The 15,655-nt window shown below is 40.3% G+C and overlaps 1 protein-coding gene across 1 annotated transcript in view; it reads left to right on the top strand.

Moving 5' to 3' along the window:
- PIP4P2 (phosphatidylinositol-4,5-bisphosphate 4-phosphatase 2) overlaps positions 1-14,501 on the top strand; it is a 26,249-nt gene extending 11,748 nt beyond the window's left edge. The window contains exons 7-9 of the mRNA XM_035893903.1: positions 3,213-3,265; positions 11,764-11,854; positions 12,995-14,501. Of these exons, the coding sequence (XP_035749796.1) occupies positions 3,213-3,265; positions 11,764-11,854; positions 12,995-13,138 (288 nt within the window). The 3' untranslated portion in view covers positions 13,139-14,501. The remainder of the gene's footprint in view (positions 1-3,212; positions 3,266-11,763; positions 11,855-12,994) is intronic.
- The last annotated feature ends 1,154 nt before the right edge of the window (positions 14,502-15,655 follow it).

The raw sequence follows: 15,655 nt of genomic DNA, 5'->3' as shown, positions 1-15,655 counted from the left end.
AGGCATGCTGTGGAGTGCCTTGAGGTTTCCATGTCTCAGCTGGAAGAATGACTTTAGTACTGAAGTGATACTGTAGCTGAAGTATCACTAGTTATTCCCATTTTGTTAATCAGATTATTTTTTTCCTTGCGTAACCTGATAGGAGTCTTTTCTGTGTTAAGGTTTCCACTGTTTCTGGCAGATTTGGAGTTCAGACAAGTGGAAAAAGTCGTAGAATAGAAAAGGAGGGAAGGACAAGAGTTTAACTGTCTTGCTGAATCCCAGTCTGAACTGGTTTGGGCTTTTTTGAGAGCTTCTGGGCTTCGGCTGTGGCAGAGTTACTGTTTCTGCTAGCAGTAAGTCATTCCCTGCATCCCCTCTCTCAGGGACCTCTGTGATGATTTGTGGCTGTTGGAGACTGAGTTGCCTTTCGAAATGGTGGCAGGCAGGGGAGGGGTGTCCCTGTTACCCCCTGCCATCCCCCTGCTACCGTCCTGCTGTCAGAGACACTCTCAAGGACAAGAAGCCAGGAGCAAGCTATGTAAGCTGCAGGCTGGAGGCTAAGCACTGTAGTTTGTCAGTTGCGCTCTGTCAATTTTTTTTTTAACTAATCAAATATGAAAAGTATTTCTTCTAAAGTAATTTAATAGAAAATCCTTTAAATACTTCAGAAAAGTAAGAAATGTTTTAATCTGAGGAAGTATTTTTCTTTCCCAAAGGATCTGGGAGAGAGTGGAGGGCAAACTTTTTTTTGGCAGAAGGAGCTCTATGTAGGGATATATGTGTATATGTCCTTTTTTTTTTTTTTTGTATTTTTTTTCCCCCCTCTGTCTTGTATTGAATGCATTGAGAACTATTGTACGCTCAGAAGGAAGAAAGTTTGGCATATTCTTCTAGTAAATCCCTTGATGGCTGTCTGTTTTTGTCCACAGCTGAAACATTTAAGAGCTCTCTGAAATCCTCATCTGTGTTTCCGTGCATCTAACCAGGGATTTGGGGTATTGTTTATTGTATTGTTTCGATGGGAATAACACAGTTTGCATTGTTGGCAGGGAGCTAAATTTCATGTAACCATAACCTCAAGTTTTCTTAACAACTTGAAACAGGATTAGGTACTTTAAAGCACTCTGGAATAGGAGTAAAATACCAGCTTTTAAGCATGATTTAAACTACTTGTCACGCCCACCAAAACTCCAAGAGTTAGAATGTGCATGACAATAACCATTCCCTACTATGCTAGCATGATCTGAGTTCTTGTAGTTTGAATGTCGTGTTGCATTTTTGCTTTTTTTTTCTGCAAATATTTCCAATGTGTGCAGAAATCATCGTAACAGCGCTTCTCTCGCTTCCAGGTAACTCAATGAAAACAGATTATCAATGAGACTGTTTTTTCAGTCAGTATCTGGAGCCCAAGTGCATTTGAGTTTGTATCCATTAATAATCATGGCTAATAATTAGAAATCTTAAAATAAATAAAATCCTAGAAAGATCATTAATGGGTAAGTTTGGAAATGGAGTTGCCTACCCTGGAAGGTTCTGTACACACACTAGTGTACAGAAGTGAAGTTGAATTACAAATACATAAAATGTAAGTCCTGGTTTTAGATTTGCTTCTGTTTCTGGAATTGAAGTTTAAAAAGCTGAAAAAACAGCTCTGAAGAGGCCTGTCTCCATCCCTGGTACTGACAACTGCACCTTATCCCACTTCTGCTGTGTAGAACTAAAGTGAAACTGAGTAGTTTTTGACAGGGGTGCAGGCAAATAGCCAACTTGCTTCTCTGGCAGGAATGTGGAAGTAGAATTAATGTTCCTAAAATGCATTGCTCAGGTGGTGAGTATTACAGCAGCTTTCATTTTCTTAAGAGATAAAATACATCTATGCTAGATGAGTTTGGCCAAGTCTTTGTAAACAGAAGTTTAAAGAACAACTATGTAACTGGTATTGTAATTGGATACTTCAGAACCTGGAAAAAAATGATAGATTTCTTCTTAGTGGAGAATTAGCCCCATTAGAAGTAAATAAAACTGAGGGAGACCTTCAAGAGGCAGGAAAATGCACTCTAAATACTACAGTTCAGACTCTTGCTTGGAGCAAAACCTGCTCATACTGGCAAGGCATTACAAGCCACATCCTCTTCCTTTGCGCATAAAATCCTAAATTCCTTCTCTGTGTTTAAATGGTGCTGTGCTGTGCGTTGGTCCTTTTTTCTGTACAAGGATGGGCTCTGATTTTGGTTTGTGTTTGCAGTGGTTTTAACAACACTATTTGCTTCAGCAGACTGAGTTCTGATTTCTCATAGAGATAAGGAGGATCTGAACGGAGGCATTGGTGGTCTGTGCTGTAGCTTCTTCCCCTGCTCATGACTTAGTGTGACTTTTGCATAAATTAAGAGGGGAGGGGAGAGGAGAATAATATTTAACCAGGAAACTGTGCTAACTACGTCCAGTTGAGACAGGCAGCAGAAGAGCTGCAGTTACAATATAACTGCCTACAGGGCGAAGAACAATAAACGTATCCCCTTGTTCAAGGCAAACATGTTTAGAATGCTTCTTTAATACTTCTATTATCACAGAATGAAATTTAACAAAACATGCTGTTCTTAAATGAGTATATGACTGTGTATCCTATGGTTGAGGTAATTCTAGATGTTACTTTCACTAAGGCTGTTTCCCAGATAGGTTTTAGTCAGTGCATGAAAGGTTATGACCATACCATGAATGGCTTTATGTATCACCTTAATGTCCTCTATTTTATTGATATAAAACTTACAAAGACATCTACTGTCTAAAATATTCTTTAGCTAATCTTTCAGTGCACGCTTAACTTCGTTTTCACAAATGATGCAAGGGTTGGGGAAAGATGGGAACATGCATTTATCTGTAATTGTGCCAAAGAAAACACATTTATTTTGACTCAGGGTATATTCATAGTCATGGAAGTAAGAGAAAAAACTGTATTAATATTATCATGTTGCCCATGCTGTGCCTGTGGATGAAACCACATTACGTCAAGCAAATCTTGTAATACTGAGGCAAGTCATGGGAAATGTTCACATGGAAATCCCAATCCTATGTTGCCACTGACAAAAGGGCATCCCGTTTACGGAAGAAAGCAAGAAACAAGTCAAAGAAAGCCTGAGAAGCAAAATGTTTTCACAGTGACATTTAGCATGAAGTACAACAAACATTTTCTCAGGCCAATTTGTCAACCTTTTTATTTTTTCTTTTTACAGTGGATGGAACTGAGGTTTAACACGCTAGCAAAATGCCCACACTGCAAAAAAATGTAAGTTCTCTGAAAGCAAGGTTACGTAAATTAACTGTTAAATAAGTTGTCAGCGTTTCTTCCATAAAAATCTTTGGAGTAAAATATGTCTGCCATGCTGATAATTTTGCCGTGTTTATGTGAATTTCAAGGCTAAAGAGCATGTTTATGTGCACATGAATTCTCCATTCTTTATGCACAAATCAGTAACTTTGATAAATCCAACCTGCATTTATTAAAATGCTCTGATTAAATTGCTAGAGGCAAAAATAAGCTGCTAACAATAGACAGGAATGGGTTGCTAAAATTAACAACTTAACGTCCTTGAAATTTTACCATTTCATGCAGTTAATCAGATGTCATGTTTAAATGTAGAACTTGAACAGCCTTGTTGCAAAAGGAGGAAAGGAAATAATCTTAATTTGAAAGAGGGTTTTACTGATTTCATAAACTGAGTAGCTAACTTCTGTTAAGCATCTTAATGCATTAGCTTGTTTAATGTTTATGAACAACTGTGGAATAACTTGTCTACTCATTTGCTATTACTTCAATAAGAAGGAGAAAAACTGGAATACAAGAGTTGTGAGTTTTTTATGTTTTGGTTTTTGTTTGGGGCGCTTTTCTTGAGTATTTATTTGGCCTTTCTTATCTGAGGTCGGGAATACTTAGTTTGAAGTGTTGTTAAAAGCTACACCACAAACATACTTTAAATTTGTATGGAATCTCAAACACAGGGTGTGAAATAAGACTTAAAAATACTACCTCAGAGACTTTCTTGTCCAGCTGATTTATTTAAATATTTGTCTTCCTTTGATATGTGAGTGTGACTTCCAGTTAAAGGAGGAAATGTGTTTTCCACTGGGAATAGAGAACCACAGCTGTGTGTCATGTTGTAGGAAAACTAGCAGGTCCCTTAAGAGGCAGAGGCTTAGGATAAATGTAGTGTAGATGTTGGCATGGCCTGGCCTTCAACAGTGATTGAAATATTTTACTGGAGTATTGGATAGAGAAGTCGCTCCAGTGGTACATTTAACCTCAGGAGTGTAACTGATCAGGTGTGGGATAGTGGATGTGTTCCAGTTTGCTTAGGTCAAATAAACTCACAGTCTTGATGAGATGTTGCTTTGCAGGGGTTTTCTTACTGACCGTAATTGCATTCAGTCTTTTCAGACCTGTAGAGGAGGGGTTGGTGTTTTGGTTGGTTTGTTTTTAAACTAATTGCAATTATGTTTTATATTTTATCATGTCACACTTAATAGCTGGCCTCAGCTTTTTTCTTTCCTTAGGTACAAAATTATTTGCTGTTTAACTTTTAAAAAAAAAAAACAAACCAAAAAAAACCACCAACCAAACCCCCCCCCCCCCAACAACAACAACAAAAACATTCCAAGCAACAGTCTAAAAGTCATACCATGTGATCTTTTGGTCTTTCTTCTGTTGACTTACATTGCTCGTATTTAAAAACTAGCTGGAGTCTAAGGATTTCCTAGTATTTTTGTCTTTAAAGTGCAAAGCATGCTATCTGTGTATAGTAAAACAGGAGCATCTCTGCAGTGCAATTTGTGAAAATTACAGCTTGTGTGGCAACTGAGTTGCAGAATACAAACCAAACTTTAACAAATAGGCATTTCTGTCCTTGGGCTGAGGATGCAAACTATGGAATATTGTAATTCATCTGTGAATGAGTTGCTTGGTGTCTTCCTGCATTTGAGGTGTGATGGTTGGTTCTGCACTTCTGGCAGGATAAACGTTTGTAATACATGGATTTAGGACGCAGCAGAGCTTTGAGTCGCGGTGATGGAATAAGTAAGTGGAGTGACCTGCTGCTTTCTATCAGCCCTTTGTCACAGGTTGTGGTACCTGTAACCAAGTAGTTAGAAAGGAATGTGGGGTTCTTTATTTCAGTTTATTAATGCAAAAATTCTTCCATTAGTAACCGACTAGTCAGATGCAAAACTGTTCATTCTTTCTGTTGACTCAGCTGATGATTGTCACTGAAAAAAGGATAGTGTGGACTGAGGCAACAGGCACCTTGAATCACTGCAATAGTAGGTTTTTCAAGAAGGCATCTGCTGAGACTTTCAGATTCTCAAATAACTTTCGTGATTTTGTTTCAAAGGTTTATAAAAGTGCAGTGAATCTTGGCAAATAGCTTGTCTGTGACCACCTGCTTGGTTGATGGAGAATAGGTCTTAAGAATCCTTGTAAAACTGCAGAGGAAGTTACGAGTTACTACATGAAAAGGTCAATAACAATGTTCAGTGAAAAAAGGAGTGATTGTGCCTCAGAGTACATAAACAAAGGAACCCTATATGGGAGAAACAGGATCTTGGGTTTCTTTTTTGGTTTTAATCCCATCTACCTGCTACCGCTGTGGTCACAAATTTATTGTTTTGTGACGTACCTTTTTTTTTTTTTTTTTTTTTTTTTTTTTTTTGCCTGGGTCATCGTCCCATGTTCCTCTCCTCCCTTGAGAGTCTTTTAATCACAAAATAACTTGGGAAATACAGGAAGTTAGTTGTGTTGCACAGAATAAAATCACTCATTTGGTAAATGATGAAATATCTTTGGAAATGGACTACAGACCTGGTCATGCTAGTATGGGTGTTTGCAGAAGCCCTATTGATGCGTAGTGGTTCTGCCTGACATAGGCCCTTACTTGCACATTATCTACTGCATTGGGACAATAAATGTAGCTCATGAGGAAATTGTTGCAGTATAGTTTTATTTTACAGAGTAGAGGATGACACCTGGGAATGGGGGAGAAACTGTTTCTTTTTACTGTTCTAGTGTTCTTCTGTGATTCAAAATACCAGATGTTTATCAGCCTGTTGGCCAAAAGAATGAGAGGTTTAAGGAAGGCTTCTGGTATTTTTCACATTTAGTGATGGAGAAGAAGCAGGAACTGGTTTTTGTCTGCTGCTCTGTTTCCCAAGCTGTACATTAATGATCCTGAAGTTTCTAGATGATTTAATTCAGTTACTAGAAAGAGCATTGAACGGTACAAGTTTTTACTTCAGAATACCAAATACCTTTTTTTTTTTTTCTGCCCCCTCTACTTATTTTTGTTCATCACATAGTGATGAACTCTATGAATTTATAACACTTTCCCCCCCATAAAGTCTGCAGGACCTTTAGGAAAGAGAAAGATGTCAGAACCTCATCACTACTGTGGAGGCTAGTTTCAGCAGCGCTATTCACCTTCAAAATACTAGCATTTTGATCTTCCTCTTAAAAAAAACTTCTAAAAGCATGTGTGAGAGTACAAGAGATTCTGCATTCATAGAATCATAACATCATTTAGGTTGGAAAAGGCCTTTAAGATCATAAAGTCAAGCTGTTAACCTAGCACTGCCAAGCCCACCACTAAACCATGTCCCTAAGCACCACATCTGCACATCTTTTAAATACCTCCAGGGATGGGGACTCGACCACTTCCCTGGGCGGCCTATTACAATGCTTAACAACCCTTTTGGTGAAGACTTTTTTTCCTAATGTCCAACCTAAACCTGCCCTGGTGCAACTTGAGGCCATTTCCTCTTGTCCTGTAACTTCTTACTTGGGAGAAGAGACCAACACCCACCTCACTACGCCCTCCTGTCAGGCAGTTGTAGACGGCGATAAGGTCTCCCCTCAGCCTTCTCTTCTCCAGGCTGAACAACCCGTTCCCTCAGCCGTTCCTCATGAGACTTGTGCTCCAGACCCCTCACCAGCTTCATTGCGCTGTAAAGGGTCCTTGCTGCCCAGGCAGCTATGTTTCTTTTTTTTAATGCATTCCTTCATTTGGATGCGCTCCAGCACCTCGGTGTGTTTCTTGTAGTGAGGGACCCTAAACTGAACACAGTATTCGAGGTGCGGCCTCACCAATGCTGAGTACAGGGGCACGATCACTTCCCTACTCCTGCTGGTCACACTATTCCTGATACAAGCCAGGATGCTGTTGGCTGCCTTGGCCACCTGGGCACACTGCTGGCTCATATTCAGCCGGCTGTCGACCAACACCCCCAGGTCCTTTTCCACCAGGCAGCTTTCCAGCCATTCATCCCCAAGCCTGTAGCATTGCATGGGGTTGTTGTGACCTAAGTGCAAGACCCAGCACTTGGCCTTGTTGAACCTCATACAGTTGGCCTTGGCCCATCGATCCAGCCTGTCCAGATCCCTCTGTAAAGCCTTCCTGCCCTCAAGCAGATCAACACTGCTGCCCAGCTTTGTATCGTCTGCAGACTTACTGAGGGTGCACTCAATCCCCTCATCCAGATAATTGATAAAGATGTTAAACAGAACTGGGCCCAAAACTGAGCCCTGGGGGACACTGCTTGTGACCGGCCACCAACTGGATTTAACTCCATTCACCACAACTCTTTGGGCTCGGCCATGCGGACAGTTTTTTACCCAGCAAAGAGTATGCTTGTCCAAGCCATGAGCAGCCCTTTTCTCCAGGAGAATGCTGTGGGAAACAGTGTCAAAGGCTTTATTAAATTCTAGGTAGGCAGCATCCGCAGCTCTTTGGTTCATCCACTTAGCAAGTCACCTTGTCATAGAAGGAGATCAGGTTGGTCAAGCAGGACCTGCCTTTTGTAAACCATGTTGACTGGGCCTGATCACCTGGTTGTCCTATATGTGCTGCCTGGTGGCACTCAGGATGATCTGTTCCATAACCTTCCCTGGTGCCGAGGTCAGCCTGACAGGCGTGTAGTTCCCTGGGTCCTCCTTCGGGCCTTTCTTGTAGATGGGCGTCACATTTGCCAAGCTCCAGTCGACTGGCACCTCCCTGGTTAACCAGGACTGCTGATAAATGATGGAGAGTGGCTTGGCAAGCTTCTCTGTCAGCTCCTTCAGTACTCTTGGGTGGATCCTACCCAGCCCCATAGACCTGTTTTGTGTCTAAGTGGTGTAGCAGGTCACTAACCATTTCTGCTTGGATTATGGGTGCTTCATTCTGCTCCCTGCCCCTGCCTTCCAGCTCAGGGGGGCTGGGTACCCAGAGAACAAGTGGTCTGTTAAGGACTGAGGCAAAGAAGGCATTAAGTACCTCAGCCTTTTCCTCATCCTTTGTCACTGTGTTTCCCCTCACATCCAATGAAGGATGGAAATTCTCCTTAGTCCTGCTTTTGTTGCTAATGTATTTATAGAAATATTTTTTATTGACTCTTACAGCGGTGGCCAGATTAAGTTCTAGCTGGGCTTTGGCCCTTCCAGTTTTCTCCTTGCATAACCTCATAACATCCCTGTAGTCCTGAGCTGCCTGCCCCTTTTTCCGAAGTTCATAAACTCCCCTTTTTTTCCAGAGTTCCAGCCAAAGCTCCCTGTTCAGCCAGGCCCATCTTCTCCCCCCACGGCCTCGTCTTTTGGCACATGAGGACAGCCTGCTCCTGCACCCTTAAGATCTCCTGTGCTACTCCTTTAATACCCTCTTGTCTGTTGTCGTGGTTTTCCCCTCTTCTAATTACTACCTGATGCTAAATTGGCTTTGCTGTCTTTTATATCTGCTGCCGCTGCCCAAAGGTCTGGCAGGTGCCTTTGCTTCCTTAGCAGCAGCTCAGACAGAACGAACACTGCCTTCTGGACAGCTTTGTCGTGCGTTCACCCTCATTAGTCCCACGATGGAAACAGCTGCTTCTGCAACTTCAAAATGTTCTTTTGACCCAGTTTCAATATTTCTGAATGTGCCTGTTGGTGTGTTGCCCCAGTTGGTAGGTTTTGGGGTAGGGTTTCGGCTTTCTTTATTCAAAGTTAATTTGGGTTTTTAATGTGTTATTTGGGGTGGGTAGAGGAAAACCTCACTATTTAGAGTCGCCCAGTGGCTAATATCACTGTTGGGAGATGGAAAATAGGGGAGGTTTAGACTGGACATTAGGAAGTACTTCTTTACCGAGAGAGTAGTAAACACCGGAATGGACTTCCTGGAGAGGTGGCCGATGCCCCAAGCCTCTCAGTGTTTAAGAGGCATTTGGCCAGTGCCCTTAACAACAGGCTCTGGTCAGCCCTGAACTGGTCAGGCAGTTGGACTGGATGATCGTTGTAGGTCCCTCCCAATGGAAATAGTCTATTCTGTTCTAAATAAATTATGATTTATTGGGATTGCTAGATCTTCCCAGGTCTGGTGTGTGACCATAGAAGCTTATAGTTATTTATTTCAACTTTTGCTTTCTATGGAAAGAAAAAGGCAGTTAAATTAAGACATTTGCTACACTTCCTTTTTGTGGTACCTGAGGTGATGGTTTCTTCCCCTAGCCTTCCTTACTGGATAGGAGGGGACCGAGGTTAAGAGAAATATGAATGGAGAATACACCCAACACCTGCAATATTACGATTACAAAAACAAGATCGTAAGTGAGACAGCACTGAAAGTGAAGGTCTCTTTCCTGAAATGAACTTTGTCTCCCTGTGAAATACACAGTGCAGTAAATATCATGTGTGTGTTAAGTGTATTGAACATGACATTTCTAGTGGCTTATCTTAAGGTATCCAGCTCTGTAACAGAATTAACTTTCTGAGTACATAGCCAGGAAATCCTGCAAAGGAGGGAACCTAAGGTCAGTTTGGCAAGCTCAGTGCTCATCAGTTCAGCTCTTGGCGATGTCTCCTCCCTGTCCCCTTCTATAAAACTTCTCTTTTGTTTGATTCCACCCCCATTTCCCTTCATGTAACTTGGAATCAGACAATGTATCCCTCTTCTAGAATGGCTGTGGAAATACTTAGGGTGGTTTTGGGGGAGCGTGGTGGGGTATGAGAGGGTGGTAAGAAACCTTTATTTCCCCAACCGGGAATTTTCCCACTCTAATCACACCCCATCCCTACCCCCCAATCCCATCCCAAATGTGTATGGTGAGGTTTTTGATAAGAAGTCATTTCCCCCCGGGAAATTAATGAGCACAATGGTTTGGGGACTTTCCTCTTCTGAAAGTGTGTAACAGATGGCTTAGAGTGGTCTCTGTGTTCAACCCTTGCCTTGCAAGATGAAGCTCAGCGTGTGCATGCTAGCTTGAGGACTCTGGGTTTTGGTGTTTTGGGTTTTTTTTTTTTTTTTTCTTTGAGCATTTTAGAAATTCCTTGTAAAGAAGTAATATTGGAGTAAAGCTGCTTAAACCAATCTATTTGAAGGCTTTCTAAGATGAATGCTTAAAAAATTCTAGTCACATGCTAAGCATATGAGGCCTTACTATGTGGTTAATCAACTGGAGCCAGAAACTTGGTCAGTCATATGACAGATGTACTACTTCAGTAGTTCAGCAGTGCTTTCTTCTGTTGTACATTTATCTTGAATATGTTGAACTATCATGAGATGAAAATTACTTTTCCTTGCATCTTTGAACACAGAGTACAAGCAACCCAGTATTTCCAAAGGCGTGTTGATCTCCCAGGATGGGATGAAGTACTTAGCTAATGATAGCATGCTTCAGGATGCTTCAAAACTACCTCTGCGATAGATGGTACATGTTTTATGAAAGCACCTCTGCCTCTCTAGTCCTGTCAGTTGACCTACGTGTTCACTGTGTTTCAATGAAATTAAATCATGTTCCTGTTTTCTTCGTTAGTATAGCTGTATGTGGTTGCAAGTGTGTGACTCCAGATGTATTTGCTAAACAACATTGAGCTGCTGGAATAATTTTGCTAACCTGTAGTAAAGGATGTAATGTTTTATTTGCATTTTATATTCTGCTTGACTGAAGCACTGTAATAGCTTAACGCAGGAGGTAGAGACAAAGCTGTCTGTCGTGGAGTTCATAGTCTAGATGATGAGTGACAGAACTGCCAGGGGATTTATTTACCTTGGTTGTCAGCAGTGATTTGTGCAGCTCACATAACTTGTGATAGAACTCTAAAAGAAAAGTGGAGAGTAAAAACAACTTGTCATGTTTTTGAAGTTACTAAAACTGACTTAAACGCATCTGAAGAATTTCAGTCTTTGGAAATGTTGAACAGGAAATTTTTTTTCATGTTTGTGACTAAAATGGTTTGGGTTTTTTATCTTCAAAGAAATGGGGTAGAGTTTAGCCACTCAACAGTATCAAGTGGACTATTCCAGGAAATAGCGCAGGTTGTTACCGTTAATGACATTTAGGGGTGGTAGAACTGATTTCCAGTTACTTAGTGCAGTGGATGTATTAAAGCCATGTATTGATGTATTAAAAGTCTAAAGGGTGTCTTGCCACCTACACTGAAGCTGCAAAGCAAACTTGGGTTTTGCAGTCCAAAGGCTATTGAAGATACTTATCTGGGTGCACTGTGGATATAGGAAGCAGACACACTCAAACTGTAGGTGTGGCCCCACTCTCTTTGTTGTAAGCATCCAGATTTCTAGATATTAGATAATCCTCACCAATAAACAAACATGTGGACTCTGTCTTTTGCTGCTTGGTATAATTGGAGACTTTGCCTACAACGTTATATAAACTTAAGATGGTGTATGTGTATTGCTGTTCTCTTCCCCTCCCCCCGTTTAGACTGAACAGTTAATGTTTATGTAGGGTTTTTTGTTTGTTTTTTCATTTTAAATACAATTTATTTTCTAACAGTTCTTCTGTTGGAAGTGCACTGCCACGGAGACGCTGCTGTGCATATATTACAATTGGAATGATATGCATCTTCATTGGAGTTGGCTTAACTGTGAGTGATGTGCTACGATATGCTTGCAAAAGTGTGGGGGGGTGTGCGTGTAGAAAGGAGCTCCCTTGGTCGACCAGTTTTTGTTTCCCCAGCATTTGAGTAAAGCCTCCTAAGTTTGGGTGGTTTTTGTCATCTCTGTTAAAACCATGGCCTTAATCATCCGAGTTAGCCAGAAAAATGAAATGTTCCTTAAAAAAAAAAAAGTTCTGGTGCTTTGAGAGTCTCTTCTTCCTGATGTTAAATTTGACTCTTCAGCTCTCTTAAAAACTTCAGTTTTATGAAAAATGGGTTTACTTCACTGTAGAAATCCTGGAACATTGTGCTCTTGCTAGGGCTCTCAGAACTTCCACGTTTCCAGAAATACGTAGCCAGGAATGTAAGTTCCACTGCAGTGCAGGGGAATTGGACTCCAAAAGTTAGAAACATGTATTCGCCTTTATAATTTGTACAAGCTATAAGGAGTAAAACCAGATAATAAGCTATTTACAAATTAAAAGGCTCATGTTGTTGTTGTTGTTACTCTGTTACTCAGAAAACTGGCTGGCTGGCCTGGCTCTGAAGTATCTGGTACTGGTTACCAGAGCCAACTTTCTACCTGGCAGTCCCACAAAAAGACATATGAGGAAATTCCTGCAGTTGAATTTGTGATTCTTATTATACCTTTAACTTGTGTTATAACATCAATGATTTTTTTTTCAATGAAGGATTTCCCAGTTTTCCTAGTAAAACCAGTGACAGCCAGAAATAAAAACAGCGAGACACAGATTTTTATTTTTTTTTTTTTTAACCAACCTTCCTGACTTTGAAAATGGTGAAAAGTCTTCCCTGTGGGGTGTGCCCAGAGGCTTGTGTAGCCTCCATCCTTGGAGTTTTTTGGGACCCAGCTGGGTAAAAACCCTGAGCAACCTGGTCTGACCTTAGAGTTGACCCTGCTTTGATCAGGAAATTAGCACTGGAGACCTCCTGATGTCCCTGCCAATCTCGATTATCCTATGATTGTGTAAAATGAAGCTAATAAAATACCTGATTTAACCTTATCGGAGTAAAAAAGGTGCCAAAATGCTTCTCCTTAATATTACATGCTCTTCCCTGAAGAGCAGATAATGCTGTATGTTTGACGCTTTTGTTTTCTCTTTTTAGGTTGGTACACAAGATTTTGCCAGGCGATTTCACGCAACATATGTTTCTTGGGCTATTGCTTATCTCTTAGGTTTAATCTGCCTCATTCGAGCCTGCTACTGGGGTGCCATTAAAGTCAGTTATCCAGAGCACAGTTTTGCATAGAGAAATTGTTAGATTATAGCGGATGAACATCTAGTAATTCTGGATATTACATCTTGGACACTTTTAAAACCTTTCCTGTAAGGATTCCATTCTGTTCAAAGTAGTTTTAAGACTGGGGGTCTCCAAGAACAAATGTTCATTGCACTACATAATATGCAAATAGTTTGTTTTGCTGCTAGATTCCCTAGCTCTGAATACTAAAGCTGTGTTTACATGTTCATAACTCTGTCTTTATAGGTGTTGAATCTTATTTCAACAGACAGTATTGAGTTTTACATTTCCTCTGTTACATTAAAATCCGTCTGCCATTTTTCTAGATGATCAGTAAGAATTCAAAAGCAAAAGTGTTTATAAGTGTTTCTACAGTAGCTTCACATTTGTACTTAACATTTTAATTAAAATTATATTAAAGTGGCTTGCTTTAAAACCTAAGCAATAAGCATTGTGCTTGAACTGCTTACTGCATCTTTTGCCTAAGATCATAGTGACCTTATTCAGGAAATGAAAGGAGTTGTACTTTAAAAGACTGACACTGTTGCTAGAGAGACATTTGTAAACACTGTATGCTTTGAGATTTTTCAAGTAGAGAGATGCTATTTTGGTAGTCCAATTAAATTTCCATTTATCCAGGATTGGATTTCAGTTAGGATAAATGCTTTCTTCTCAAGGATCCTGGGACTTAGGTTTGGTTTTGGTTTTTTTAACTGGCAAATCCTAAAAGCCATGCTCGGATTATGGAACTTAACTCCGGTTACTCGTACAAGTTCCTTTACAGGGTCTAAGGGAAGCATTTCACATGACTTGTTTCGTAATACTTCAGTGTCACGTAGGTGACAATAAGATGGTGATGGGTTGCCTCTTACCTTCCTCTGATCACGTCAGCTTTTCCCTGTCCGGGAGAGTTATGCACTGGTCACTGCAAAGGGAGGCACTGTAAATTCACATTAACTGCTGTAATAAGAAAATGAGTAAACTATTACTTGGACCATTCCATCAAAGTACATCTAGTCAATTTAGCACTGACTTGCCAAGAGAATACGGAAATGGAAAGCTTTTTCTAATGATGTATTCACAAAGGATTGAGGGACCAGTTCTTGCACTGCCCATCTTTTATAGTTTTAAACAAGTTTTTGCTAAATTTGGAAGGAATGTCCTGAGTGATTTAGATGACTGTAGTAATTTAGATAATGGGGTCAGATGGGTAAATTAATGTGGATGTTTCAGGGATACATGTAATTTAAATTATCTATGTTCCTGCTAGGACAAAATGATACTCAGATAAGGATTTTGGAGCACAATAAATGTAAATGATCAAACTGTAAATGATCTGTCTTTGTATGATGCTAAATGTATAAAAGCAGTAGCTCAGGATTACAATGTACCTTTTACAAATAAACTAATAAAGAAATAAAGATTATTATTCGAACAATATATTTTGGTATTTATAAGTAAACAAAAATGTGAGTGGAAGAATTCCTAGTATGATACAGGAACAACAAAGGTGTTGTGCAGCAGAGGTGGGCTCTGCATTTTTGCCAAATGGCAGCCTCAGGAACATAAGGGAGCAAGAACAAATTGCTGGTTTCTCCGTGTTTTGGGAAGAATGAGGAAGTAAATAACGAATGAGAGCACTGTTGCGATTATGTCTTCTTCAGTCAATGGCTTATTGAGGGAATATGGTAATATACTCTCTTCTGTTCCTAATGCTGTTTACATCCCTTCACTGTAGGGATTTGCTGTGCTTGTTTGCATCTTAAACCTTCGAATACTCTTTCCAGTTGTATTTCAAAACATTGCCTGCTGCCCTCTGCATCTTGAAATAAAGTAGGCTGGGGCTGTGTGGAAAATCATCCACTGCTTTTGTAACTTAAGTGAGGGTGGCGGGGGGGAGCCTGGGTATTATGTTATATTACTGAATCAAAGGAATTGGTACTTTTTTCCCCCTTGTACATAGACCAAGTAATTTATTTTTCTCTGAATCAGGATAATGGCATGGTATTTGCTATTGCTTCCTTTTGCAAAGTGAAACGTTGTAGTTATTTCTATAAAATATTAAATGTATTGTGTCATTACATTTCAACCACTTGTGGGTACATAAGAATCACGGTGTTTTAACCAAAGAAAGCTAATGGTAGGATCTGAAGGGCCTCTGCAAGGGACTCAAACAGATCTGGCTATATGTGGAGCAGGATTGTTTGCAGGCGTGATGTTCTGTGCTGAACGACATCTCAATCCATTGAACTTCTCTAAACTTTAAGTTAAAAAAAAAAGAATCCTGTCCTGTGCATACTGACCACTAGAAGAACTTTCAGCTCTTATAATCACTCATTTCTTTTGCTGACTTTCAATAGTCTTCCGCAATGTATCATTTTTGTGTTAGATGGGGGAAGGAGCTATCCAAATTCATGGTGAAGGGCTTCTGTGCTTTCAGGTTGTATCTTCCCCCTTCCCTACTCTCCTTCCACTCCTTTCCACCAGAGTTTTTGTATAAACTGAGTGGTGTTGACTAGGAAATAC

Source organism: Egretta garzetta, unplaced genomic scaffold (genome assembly GCF_000687185.1).
Source record: "Egretta garzetta isolate BGI_Z169 unplaced genomic scaffold, ASM68718v1 scaffold154, whole genome shotgun sequence".
Classification (NCBI taxonomy): Eukaryota; Metazoa; Chordata; class Aves; order Pelecaniformes; family Ardeidae; genus Egretta; species Egretta garzetta.
This window is presented reverse-complemented; position numbering and strand designations above follow the sequence as displayed.